This window comes from Etheostoma spectabile, chromosome 21 (assembly GCF_008692095.1).
Source record: "Etheostoma spectabile isolate EspeVRDwgs_2016 chromosome 21, UIUC_Espe_1.0, whole genome shotgun sequence".
NCBI lineage: Eukaryota > Metazoa > Chordata > Actinopteri > Perciformes > Percidae > Etheostoma > Etheostoma spectabile.
In genome coordinates, this window is record NC_045753.1 from 17,008,692 (window position 1) to 17,021,311 (window position 12,620).

General features: G+C 39.3%; 2 protein-coding genes and 2 long non-coding RNA genes across 6 annotated transcripts in view; 2 read left to right on the plus strand and 2 right to left on the minus strand.

The window, feature by feature from the left end:
- Positions 1-548: 548 nt before the first annotated feature.
- The window catches only part of LOC116671398 (uncharacterized), a 15,611-nt gene continuing 3,539 nt past the window's right edge, over positions 549-12,620 (minus strand). The window contains exons 3-4 of the long non-coding RNA XR_004327259.1: positions 2,130-2,580; positions 549-1,374 (exon numbers count right to left, since the gene is read on the minus strand). This is a non-coding gene — a long non-coding RNA (uncharacterized LOC116671398). The remainder of the gene's footprint in view (positions 1,375-2,129; positions 2,581-12,620) is intronic.
- LOC116671394 (dual specificity protein phosphatase 26) lies at positions 1,255-2,963 on the plus strand. The gene is made up of 3 exons (XM_032502635.1): positions 1,255-1,494; positions 1,684-1,901; positions 2,405-2,963. Exons 1-3 carry the CDS (start codon positions 1,367-1,369, stop codon positions 2,614-2,616), a joined length of 558 nt encoding a protein of 185 aa, XP_032358526.1. The 5' UTR covers positions 1,255-1,366; the 3' UTR covers positions 2,617-2,963.
- LOC116671396 (uncharacterized) lies at positions 3,518-4,232 on the minus strand. The gene is made up of 2 exons (XR_004327257.1): positions 4,047-4,232; positions 3,518-4,012 (listed from the first exon to the last, which is right to left on the minus strand). It is a non-coding gene; the product is annotated as an uncharacterized LOC116671396 (long non-coding RNA).
- On the plus strand, positions 4,375-10,326 carry LOC116671393 (dual specificity phosphatase DUPD1). Of its 3 annotated transcripts, XM_032502633.1 has the most exons (5): positions 6,807-6,847; positions 7,048-7,152; positions 7,314-7,498; positions 8,945-9,165; positions 9,899-10,326. In XM_032502633.1, the coding sequence occupies exons 2-5, from the start codon at positions 7,144-7,146 to the stop codon at positions 10,102-10,104; spliced, it is 621 nt and encodes a 206-aa protein (XP_032358524.1). In that variant the 5' UTR covers positions 6,807-6,847; positions 7,048-7,143; the 3' UTR covers positions 10,105-10,326. The 3 variants fall into 3 exon arrangements, with proteins under 3 accessions (XP_032358525.1, XP_032358524.1, XP_032358523.1); XM_032502634.1 differs by lacking the exons at positions 6,807-6,847; positions 7,048-7,152 and adding an exon at positions 4,375-4,770; XM_032502632.1 differs by having other exon boundaries at positions 6,807-7,152.

Sequence of the window (12,620 nt, forward strand, 5' to 3'; positions counted from 1 at the left end):
CCCCCATTAGGTTCTTAAGACCATGTAAAACCACTTATCAGTGTATGTGTGTTCAATGGTCTTATGTTATTGTCAAGGATTTAACTGCCATGACGATCGCATTTGCTTTTCACACTGTTCACATGCTGAGCAAAATTTAAAATAACTTAATGTCTTTTGTTTCCCTGCATTTTACACATGTAGTGTCAATATTTCCAGTTCAACTTCTGACTTGGGGTTCCAGTGGTAGATTGGATTTCAGCCATTTTTATATTATGGAGTCAAAATGTTGGAAAACGTTTTACGGTTTCTGAGAACATACAGTAGGTCTTTGAAAGCTAACAATCTGCCTTGGCAGGAAGTTGACTATCTATCATGAGAGAGTTTAGATTCCAACGGTCTCTTCTTACATGTTTTAAATCAGTTGGAGAGAAAGTGTGGAATGTATTGAATATTGCTAATAAATGCTAGGATAACAGCTTCTCTAATACACTGTGTATGCACAGTGTCAACTGAGCCTCTCCACACACCGGAACACACACAATTGCACCTGCATCTCACCAGAATCACACACTCACCAACAGGAATGGATTTTATTTTTATGAACATTTCAGGTGGGATTTGGTCCAAGCACACAGACCACTGTGGATACATCAATAAGCAGATGCAGCAATCAATCAATAATGTCTCCAGGTTAAAATGACTGGAAACCTTTATTGACTTTTTGTATACAACAGCAGTAGTTTCTTTTTTTTACAAAAAATCATTGCACCACTTTTTCCATACATGTTCATGACCCTGCAGGAAGAGAGGTAAATACATTTCAAGGCTTAAAAGAGAGGTTAATTATGTTTTTCTTCTATTTAAAATCTGGAATGGGTGAAATTGACCTGCAACATAATAGGAGGGTTAAAAGAGACACTCAAAGCGGTGTGAGGGCTGTTTATGTCGTGTGCAGCCAGCGGCAAAGCTTAATTTTTTCCCTCTTGAGTTGATTTGCTTTCACACAATATGTATTTCAGGGCAGTAAACTAGCTGCATTAAAGTGGACTTCCTGCCATCCAGTAAAAGCAATGCACGTAAACATTTTGTCCATAATTGCATCCAATTATCACTGCATTATGAAATTATTCTTTGTTTGAGGCTTATTAAATTAGAGTCCCACCGCAGTTTGAAAAGCAGAGCTCGGTCTGCTCTGTTTGTTGTTCTGCCCTCTGCACGGGTAAGACTACACGCTAGGTTAAGCACTAAATTGGGTAACTGTTCAGTGACCGCAGATAAACACCTGTTCGTACAGATCATCCTGAGGCAGTGTGGACGGGAACTGCTTTGATACAACAAACACTTGAACCAGCAATCGATCCAAGACAGTGTTTGTGGACCTAACATGTCAGACTTGAAAAGCAAGAGAAAAGAATATCTGAGTGTGAAGGATCTGCAGAAGGTTTTGGACTCATGCAAACTACATCTCAATCAAGTTGATGAGGTCTGGCCAAACATATATATAGGGAATGTGTAAGTATGCATTTCATTTCAGACCCAATGAGTTTGCCTCAAAAGGAAATGTAAAACCTGTTACTTGTTAAACTGTTGTTGTCATCTTTTACATAACTCCTGATTGTGTTTTTCTGGAACAAAAACGTTGCTGTAATGCTTAGTTTTCACCGAAGTCTTGAACCTCTTTCTGTCTCTTTGTCTTGCTAGGGCAGTAGCCCAAAACAAGACTGCTTTGCAGAAATTAGGTATAACTCATGTATTAAACGCTGCTCACTCCAAGCGAGGCAGCATAGGGAACCAAAGCTTTTATGGCAACGGCTTTGTGTATTGTGGCATTCCAGCAGATGACTCAACACACTTTGATCTGGATGTTTACTTCCAGCCTGCAGCTGATTTCATTCATAAAGCTCTGAAGGCACCTGATGGTAAGACTCTTCTTTTTCAGATGGATATTCATACTTCTGCATAATGGCTAATTGCTGTAAAAATATGATACACCACATCTTGTATATCACTCCATAAATCCTTAATAAACCAATCCATTAAAATTCTCCCATCATACCGTTTTTCAATGTCACCTGTCACCACAATGTAACACACTTGTAATTGTATGTAAGAGTATTTTCAGCTAGTAGTAGTAATAAGCGTCTTACCTTGCAGAATTTAAGTCTATAATGTGTCAATGGCTCCTTTCAAAGAAGCTGTCAAGCGCAGGACGAGTTGGATTAAAGAGACAGTCGGGCCCAGCCGGCAAAGGGACCTTAAATGAACAAAGGCAATGAATTGTAGGCACTATTTTTAGCTCACAGCAAAAAAAAGAAAGGCCAAAGTGTGAGACGGGTAGTCAGGTATGATATTAATAAGACAGAAGCCTCTAATCCTTCCTTCACACCACCCCTCTGTCTCCCTCATCTTGTCTGTTCTTCAGGGAAGGTTCTGGTGCACTGCATCATGGGAATGAGCCGATCATCGACCTTGGTGTTAGCGTACCTCATGATCTACCATCACCTCACGCTCAAACGGGCTTTGCAGAAATTGATCGAGAAGAGAGCCATCTACCCCAACAGGAATTTCCTGGCTTTGCTGTTGGATCTGGATCTTCAGCTCACAAGAAAAAAGAAAACATGTCAGATACTGTAATCAAGAGAAGTTTACACTTTTTTAGCCACAGAGCAGCGTTATGTCTAGGGATGGTGATGCCAGTCAGTCAGTCACTGAAACATTTCTAATGGATTGACATGAAATTTTGTTCAACTAATGACTGAACATCTGTGAGACTACCTTGAGATTAACAGCAGGCTAATATATCATGTTTGCATGTTAAACATAAAAATAAAAAGAAGAGTGGGAAAGCTGCACACATTTAACTATACAGTATAACAACTCCGCCCTCCGCTTTTAATTAGCATGTTCAATGTTGACGTGATAACATTAATCTAGGCCTACTTAATGTTGTTGTAAGGGGAAAATATGCACACTCATAACTTTTCTTTTTTAAACTCAGAATCAATGTTTTAGAACATAATGCTGTTTTCTAAATATTAGAAAGTTATGCATGTTAATGTGCTAAGTATGCACATGTTAACATGCTAACCTACTAAGGGACTACATGAAATAGTAGCAATTTAAAATGCTAATATTGGCATGCTGATAGGGTAAATATTACATGTAACACGTAAGCTAGTTGTTTATATGCATTAAAACATGATGACAGTATGTCAACACCCTAACATGTCGGCATTCAGCACAGTGCACAGGTGAGGCAGACAAAGTACACTTTAAACTGAAAAGAAGTCTCGGCAAATTTGACAACGCAGAAATGTGGCGGTAACAACATAACATGGCCTGTTCTCTGGCGTCACCCTGAGGCCAAGCTTTACATTGCTTGCATCACTAGTGGTAAAGATTTAACAATGAGTCACAAAGTTGTCTCTCAAGTAGAATAACATTTTGTTGTCTAGTTTATAATGAGCTCCATTATTTTCTCATGGACCTGCCACCATGGTTAAGGACATTCTTGTTGTTCTTGTTTTTTTTTAAAATGTTTTTGGAGGCAGTGATGTTAAAAACAAATAATGTCTTAACAAAAAAGACAGTTTGGAAACTTGGTGCAGTGTGAAGTGAAAACAGAGACAAGACTGAACAATGAATGCTAATGATTTGATGGAGATTTTATGACTATTTCTTTATGTCTTTCAGTTACCTCTCATTCTTGTAAAATTTCATTTTTTTTCAGCACCTCACTTTATTTACAGCCGAATGGACCAAATTTCTTACGGAAAAATGTGTTTACAAAGCATCAGTTTTTTTTGTAGACGACTGAGAAAAGATTCATGTTTCTGCAACTGAACATTCAAGCTAAAAATGGGAATCAATCTACAGCACCCTTCTCTTTAACGAGACCAACTCATCAGTGTTAACAGAATGAAATTCCTTTGATTTATTTGTCAAGCTAGTTGAGCTGATCACTGTACATCAAAAGGTTTCAGATCCTTTGATTGTCCAGGTAAAACACAAAAAGCTTCACACATGCATACTTTACTACCATACTATACTATATTATACTATACTACTATATAGTAGTTTGAAAGCAATGGTTCCTATTTGTTATAATTCATTATCTCTCAAGCTCACTTCATCACACACGTACTACGCATGGATTTATGTGTTGCATACTTGTATTGTTGGAGTCACATGTTCAACTTCAAGGGGTTTCATTTATGGATATTTTATTTAGATACAAGAAAAATATATATTAAATGTGGACATTTTGCAAAGAAACCTGATAAAAACATATGTAATATATAAGATATGTATTGTTTGGACTTATTTTTATCTTTCTTGTGTAATTCTTTTTGATATGCCACTTTTATGCTGTTTTTCTGTTTTATTTACTTAATATGCAGATCATTTATAAATGATCCAAACATATAGTAAAAGAGATCCGAAACTCCTGACGTGATCAAATGTCCAGCTGTAAATTTGAACACATTTCACTGTAGAAAAGAATCTCAGTAGAGACTGTGTCAGATTTAAGCTTAGCAGCACTGATCTAATTCTGTTGCTATTGAAAAAGCTGTGTCCTATCCTCCCTCGTCTGCTGGTAGCTCGGGTAACCTTAATATAAAGGAATGCAGAAGATGATGCCAGATTTATTTTGGGCTGAGATTCAGATGTTAAAATAGCAAAAAAGGTTACAGGGTAGATTACTAAGGAGAACGCAGACAGTTGTGCTGTCGACCCACATGTAGCTCTTTTACAGAGAGACCTTGAAAATCAACGTTTCCAGCCAAGGCAAGTGTCTGCTAACAATGTATTGTTACAGATTTGTTGTAAATAGAAGTCCGTGTTGGAAAATACTGATTAGACTTTACAATGTATGGATTTAAAGTACGTAGACCTTTGTTTGCAGGGTAAACATGTTTATAAAGCACTTTAATAAATGAGGATGTACTGTGACGATACTGCATTGCCTTATGGATTACCTCACTTTCTTCTTTTATTAATTTGCTCACAAATCTAAGGCTAAAGAGGGAAGTGTAATTCATTAAACCACCAAGAAGAAGCCCGGAGGAGGGAAAAAAAGCCATTTTTATTTGCCCTCCATATTAACCGCGGGCACTTTCCCATACATAGTGTCTTTAATTACACAGAAGTAGAGCAAGAAGGACAGGTTAGCCTAAGGGGGGAGGCTATGAAAGCAGCGCTGCAGCTCAACATGTGCACCAGGGAAATCAGTTCTCTGCCCCGACTGTGGGAGGAAGGGAAGGGTTGTACTTATAGATCAATGAGGAGAAAGAAGAGCTTCCAGGTACACCGGGCACATGTTGTACTTTTGCAAAGACACAATTTTACTCTGCCTTCAAGATTCACACACACCCAGTCATATGCATGTATGAGTACATGCTTGGTCAGATGCAGCTCTTCTTGCATCCACTGACACACATTCAACATGCACATGCAGAAGGAGCCATCATGATGTTTGAGTGCACCTCCATATGTCCTGGCAGCTTAACAAAAGGTCAGTAAAACAGATTTGTTTGTTGAACGACTTATCCCTGTGGACATGACAATAAGTCTGCAAACCCTGAGTGCCACATTATGTCTCCACACACTAGCAGAATGCAAATAAGAAGCTGTTAGGAGTTGATGGCAGGTGAACCCAAACACAGAACACAGACCAGAAAGCAAATAAAACATTACAGGTTAATTGCAGGAGTTACTGAAGCAGGAGATGACAGGTCAAGGTAAGTGAATGGCTGGAGAACGGCAAGAAGGAAGCAGAGGGAAGGATTTGGCAGGCGAGCAAACAAGATTCCTGGAGGACAGTGAACAAACAAACATTAGATGAGGTAACAAAAGCCTAAGTTCCACTGAATGGTTCGGCTCAACTCGACTCCACTCACTTTTAGTACCTGGTGCTTTTCTTTCTATTTCATTAACCATTGCAGATAGTAATGTAGGCGAGATTCTCAGCCGATCACCATAGCAAAACCGCATGAAACTTTCATGACATCATGAACACGACACTTGCTGAATTCTTTCATCAGCAAGATGTCTGTCAACTGTACAATGTAGTGTACGCTTTAGTTTGGTGGGCTGCCATTTTTTAAAATCTGGGGTGAGGGAATAAAAAAAATGTGGTCGCTATTTAAAAAATGGCAAGTTTGTGTAGGATGTCCCATGTTGCATTCGTGACAGTTCTTTCTGACCAATCAGTGGTCTCCAGTGCTTCAACTCCACCTCGTAGTATTGGCTCAGCTCGCTTGGAACCTCGAAGGAGGTGGCACCAAAAGTACCAGGTACTATCCACAACTTTTGCATTTTAACCAGAAACGAGCAAGTCAAGTTGAGTAGAGCCATGCTCTGCCATGCAGCTGAAATTCAGCAAAATATACGAGTAGAATCAACTAGATGAATCACAGGAGTAGGCGTCTGAGCTTAGCTACCAGACTGGAATAACATTCTGGTGATGAGCGAAAGGAAAGCCAGTGTTGATCTGGGTTGATGAGCTGATTGTAGCCAGTTGTGTGGTGAGCAGAGAGCCATTAGAGGAGATAAGCTGATTGGTTAAAGGCTGGACAGGAACGAGACTCGCACACAGAAGCCGGGACAGAAACTGAGCTGCCGACAGTTTCTTTACTACAGTATAACAATGCATACACATAGTTTGTACGTCCTAAGCCTGGAGCAGAATTGCACAACTGCCTAAATGGATGCTAATGTAAACAGTATGCATAGTATAAGTCTCACAAGCCTAGTGTGTAAATTGTAAATGCACAACTTGGACCTGCTTGCTGGAAATGAAAATCTGTTATACTGTGGGCTTTAAATACTAATTTTCTGTACCTTTGGAGATAAATAAACCTACGTAAGTGCTACTGAACTACCGAATTAATTTAATGAGAGCATCATAAGGTCATCTTACAATTATGCGTTCTTGTGGTCCTTTTCTGTGTGAAGTGCTTTTATTGGCATAATTATAGTCTATATTTAAAGGCGATAGGCCTGTATACCTGATGTTGTAATTAACCATCCTCACTGTAATCCCACATTTTATTTCTCTTTCAGTGTTACCTCTCTATTCAATATAGCCTATGAGAAGTTAGCATTCAAAGGAGTATCAAATGATGTATCAAACTAACTGTATCCTTTCTCAAGCTGTAGATGAGTGAGGTAAAGAAAAACATTTCTGACGCTTTTGATGACCTTTCAGCTTCTCGGTTTGGCCCCAATCTAATAGCAATGACCAGTTTTGTTGGTTCAACAAGCCCGCTGATTACTATACTCCCAGGTAAACTCTGTCAGAACATAATATGTGGTACTTTATGTGACAGGTTATAAAAGCAGAAGTGCAGCATCCAGACATGCCCAGAGGCCTCAGCTGCTTGGCGAGCCCTGAGGGGGAAGATGGCAGGTATGAGACCCCCCCGGCTTCAGAGCTTCAGAGGCTAATGTGGACAAAGAAAGGGACCAGCAGCCATCTGGATCAGGTTCATTCCAGGATCTACATCGGAGACATGTGAGACCAGGCACACTAATGAAGGCTATACAAAGTGTCACCAATGTAAGGATTACAACACTTTTAGGCTAATGTATTAATGGTAAAAGCAGCACCAATATTTTATATTAACAAATATACTTGTACATGAAATTTGTTGTTTTTAGCAATGAACTCACAGACAATTGCCACCTAACTCTGTTTGTGTATCTCACTATTTGTTTGCTAACAAGTACGCTATATCGACTTAAGGTTATATGTAAGTGTTCAACATTTGGTTCTGCTGGCCTCTAATGGGGAAAAAAGTAATTTCAAGTTCTATAAAAACATCTCATTTTTCAGTAAGAAGTTAGTGGCTAAACAGTGCTTTTGGGTTGCCAGATTTTGAACCCACATGTAATTGAAGGACCTCCTTTACTCATTTTAAATTAGACCAATATGCTAAACATTAGCATATTACCGTGTTTACCATTTTTTTTTTTAATTTGCACCGGTTTAAACCGTCACAGGTTTAGATCTGTTTTTGGGATTTCTGTTACCACACAACTACAGTACACAGACATTAATCAAAATAAAATAGCAAATAAGTCTTTTTCCAGAAACAGGATCTCCATTGCCACAGCAAAGCCACAGAACTCGCTGACAGTTTTTAAAGGTGCCCTGCCACACGTATTTCATTACTTTCTGGTAATGTCTGTTCTACCATGGACTCTGTAACATTTTCTGTGGAAAAAATGACTTGGTTACCTTGTTTCAAGCCATTCTAGTGTGGTGTAGAAAGCATGCAGGAATTCTCAGCTCCATTTTTGCCAGTTCTCATTAACATTCAATGAGCTAAGTTGCTTGACATTTTATCTGGCTAACATCTAGCCAATGAGAGCCTGGCTATCAGCATCCTTTACCCAGCGCAACTGGGCGAGCTCATGAATAGTAATGAGCTCAGGCAACATGACGTCAGACTGACCAGCTTTTGTAACTGGCTTGATTTCTCCACTTATTTCTTTTCAGTGGCTAGAGCTGACAGAGGAGGTAGCAGTTCATTTTCACCTTCACCACATAACACAAACACATACGGACCCAATATATAAAAAAAAAAAAATGCATATTCTTTTGTGGCAGGGCACCTTTAACTATTTCTTTGGGGTAAACTTTTTTTTCAATCCACTATTTATTTATTTATTCATTCATTCATTTATTGTTATTGTTATTTGGATGAACAGAGCAAGCTACTATGTTACACCAACCAAAAGGTTTCATAACTTGGATGAGGGTCCACAACTTGGCAACACAAACAATTTATCAATAATATGTCAAGGATTAGTTAATGTTTTATTTTTTATGAATATGACAAATTTTAATTAATTTATAAGCATTTCGTTTTTCACAATGGTCTTATGTATGCTCGGAAATGATGAACCCTCCTTTCACTTCTCTGCCCTGAGAGATAACTATGCTTTTTCCCTTTAGGTATGCAGCCAAAGACAAGAGGACACTCCAGGCTCACCACATCACCCATGTACTCAACGCTGCTGATGGGAAGTTCAACGTGAACACGGGCCCCAGCTTCTACCGAGACACACAAATCACTTATTATGGAGTGGAAGCTTTTGACATGCCATCCTTTAACTTGAGTCCCTTCTTTTACCCAGCAGCTAATTTTATCAAGGACGCTTTGAGCTCGCCCACAGGTGAGGAGCTCTCACCAGGCTCAAGCCATTTCTTAACATTTTCACACATTAATTTGGGGGAGACCATTTTTTAAGTACAGAAATTTGTCAGTCAATTCCCATTACAGTTACCCCCAGTTGTATCAGTCATTAAAATGCAAATCAAACACTAAACATAACATCAAGCTAATATCTTTCCCCCACGGTAAACTTCTCATAAACTCAGACCTTGGCCAGGAAAATTGTTTTTAAATGGACTGCCCTTGTAATTTGTAAGCAACACTTTTATTGGACAAGTAAATTACACAATTATGTTTGTGGCCTGTGTCCGCCTGGCCTTTTATGCAAAGTAAAGTCAGTATCTGACACGACAGTAATAAGATGAGGCCTCCTTATTCATATGCTGGCTGATCTGGGGCTCCAGTGTGTGGCGGGGCCTACAGTAATCCCCGGCAGAAATACACAGACGCCAAGACAGTTCAATTACGCGCTCCCCTGCACCCTAATCCTCAGGCCGGATAAGGAACTAGGGATTACCGTGTGTAGAAACATTTGTTGCAACATTGTTGAAAAATTTTAGTCAGGAGTTTGAAGTACTCCTCTCTCTGATGTTTTTAATCCACCGAGTAACAAATTAGACAGTTAGAATAAAGTAATTGCATGGTTGTAATTATGGGCATGGAGCTTGTAGAGGATGGCTGAGCTCTAGACTGAGCAGGAAGTGATGTTGACTTTTGTTTCCGCTGATTAGCAGGCAAAGTGTTTGTCCACTGTGCGATGGGTCTCAGCCGCTCATCCACCTTGGTTCTGGCCTACTTGATGATCTACGAGAACATGACACTGGTGGACGCCATCAAAGCTGTCAGCGCCAACAGGAACATCTCACCTAACAATGGTTTCCTGGAGCAGCTGAGAGAGCTGGACATAAAGCTGCACTGCCAGGGATCATCCAGGAGCTAGAGTACCAACAGGTGGACTTGAGATCAAATCCATCCGTCGATAAATTTGGATTATATTCTTGAGTTTTTAGTAGATATTCTTGCGAAGATATGAATGTAAAAACATGCTCTTATTGTCTTTCCTTCGTAGACAAATTCCATTTTTTGTAAAGAAATGAAAGTGACTTAAATCACGTTAAAGGCTTTTCATTGTAATAAAATATGATTTAAAGATTAAAACCAACAGTGACTTTATCCCAAAGAAAGAAGAATGCTGTCTGTGTAGACAGACGCTGCTCTATTATTTTCTAAAAACTAATAAGAGTTATGAAGTTACACTGGGCGACATAGTAAAGGAAGAGCAACTACTAAACTGCTGTTAACTGCTGTTTCCAAAGAATGACCCTCAACATTTAACTCTTTGTCAATGAAAACGTATTAGGAAATGTGCTCATTGGCTTTTTTGCTGGGAGATAGTTGAGAAGATTGATACCACTCTCATTTCAGTATGCTAAATATGCTAAACTACAGCCAGTGAGGGCTTATGTTAGCATAATGACTGGAAGCAGAAGAAGACAGCTATCCTGGCAACTCTCAATCTCACTAATTATTAGCATGTTGTACTTAAGTACAAAAAATGTTTTTAATCTGTACAGAAACATGAGAGTGGTGCTGTTCATTTTATTAACTCTCAGAGAGAAAGCCTAAAACATTTTCCTACAAGAAAAAAAACTAACTATACCTTAAAAGAAAAATTGGAAATTCTATGACAAAATTGGTTAATTCCATCTGCTGGTGAAGATCATATGATGGAAAGCTCCAAAACAGCCACTAAATGGAGCTTGAGTTGAGATTGTCAACAACCGCTGTAGTGTCTCAGCAGTGTAAACGGTAAACTGTGTCACCGAGCATGCTCTGTCATGTTTGCCTGACTCTCAGCTTCGCTCCAGAAATGAAAAATACAGTCCATCATAATGAGGACATTTCTCACCAAATAGCAGTTATAATAGTTTTTGGATGGTAATATGAGGCAGTGGTTAAATTAACAAAATTTATAAATGATAAGATAAATATAACAACAGCTTCATCCCTTAAATTCTCTAAAATGAGGTACAAGTTGATGTTGTTTGAACTAACGCAATGTGGCAACTTCCTCACCATGTTAAGTCACTTACAATATTACAACTGTAATCACTGCTGTGGTTCTGTAGTTAAAGTTGTCACAGCAAAAGCAACCTGGCTTCTGCCAGAGTCATCTGAGGAATAAATAGTCTCTGGCATCTTCAGCTGTCTCGTTCTACCGAGGCTCAACCTCTAAACAACACTGATACTCTGCACAGATGGATAACAGAGCAATCTGCACGAAAGAGGTTAGAGTTAACCGTGGTTCCTTTCCAAATGCCTACAGGAAGGAAAAACTAGCACGACAGCGGAAATAACTTCTCAAATTTTTCATCCAGGAACATCAAGTAGTCTATTTGGGGAAATTATCTAACCGTTATCTAAGTGCTGAGCCTAATATAATTTGTGATAATTATACAACACTAAAGTGAAAGATGCAGATATGAGTCCAGAGGAGGAGCCAGAGTATCAGACACCACCCACCTGCGATCTGCTCAGCCTTCTGCTAAGGAACAGACACCCCACTGGAGCTGTCAACGAGGTTTGGCCAAACCTCTTCTTTGGAGACGTGTAAGTAACATTCTCACTTCAGGGACCCGCTGCAATATGGTGATCTGATTGTGAAACTGTTGCTGCAAACAAGTCTTGTATTTGGCCAACTCATGGGACAAATATAAAATCTGTACATTTGAGTCACCAGTGATACATTTGCAAACATACGCTAACAGAGCTTGCCACAGGCAAGAAAAATCTCCAAAGACTACATTCCTTTCCTCATCTCTCATGTCGTATACATCGCTACAGCTCAGCATAAAACCCTGTTAATGGATCTGGGAATAACACGTGTGGTGAATGCTGCAGATGGTCCCCAGCACATTGACACTGGGCCACGTTTCTACAAAAACACCAAAATACAGTATCATGGAGTAGAAGCACCAGACTGTAAAGATTATGTAAAGCCCATTCTTCACTGAGACGGCTGATTTTATTCATGGTGCCTTGAGTCAGGGAGGTATATTTCATCCATTTGAGCCACTGAAAAATATTGTGGTTGAGCATGATTGAGCTGAAAATCTAATGTTACAACTAAATCTTAAAGCGCTCATATTATGCTTTTTGGCTTTTTCTTTATTGTGTTATGTATCTTTTTTGTGCATGTTATAGGTTTACAAAGTGAAAAAGCCCAAAGTCCATGCCAAAGGGACTTACTATCTACAACAGAAAACACTGTTCACAAACAGCTGCAAACAGTTCTATTGTAGTCCAGCCTTTACTTCCATGACGAACATGCGTCACTTTGTAACACGTTATAATGCTCGCCTTGCCGCTAGCATGGCACGCCCTCATACTTTTGCTTCTGACTGGGTAGTAGTCCTTAACTAGTTATTGCGCATGTGCGACTCCCAACAAAGATGG

What these genes read in the sequence shown, in the direction of transcription:
- LOC116671393 (XM_032502632.1), top strand. An exon ending in AGGATCTACATCGGAGACAT is followed by an intron (nt 7,499 to 8,944) that starts GTGAGACCAGGC and finishes TTTTCCCTTTAG; the next exon opens with GTATGCAGCCAAAGACAAGA. An exon ending in CGCTTTGAGCTCGCCCACAG is followed by an intron (nt 9,166 to 9,898) that starts GTGAGGAGCTCT and finishes GCTGATTAGCAG; the next exon opens with GCAAAGTGTTTGTCCACTGT.
- LOC116671394 (XM_032502635.1), top strand. Translation starts at nt 1,367, where the DNA reads ATGTCAGACTTGAAAAGCAAGAGAAAAGAATATCTGAGTGTGAAGGAT. An exon ending in AACATATATATAGGGAATGT is followed by an intron (nt 1,495 to 1,683) that starts GTAAGTATGCAT and finishes TTGTCTTGCTAG; the next exon opens with GGCAGTAGCCCAAAACAAGA. An exon ending in AGCTCTGAAGGCACCTGATG is followed by an intron (nt 1,902 to 2,404) that starts GTAAGACTCTTC and finishes TCTGTTCTTCAG; the next exon opens with GGAAGGTTCTGGTGCACTGC.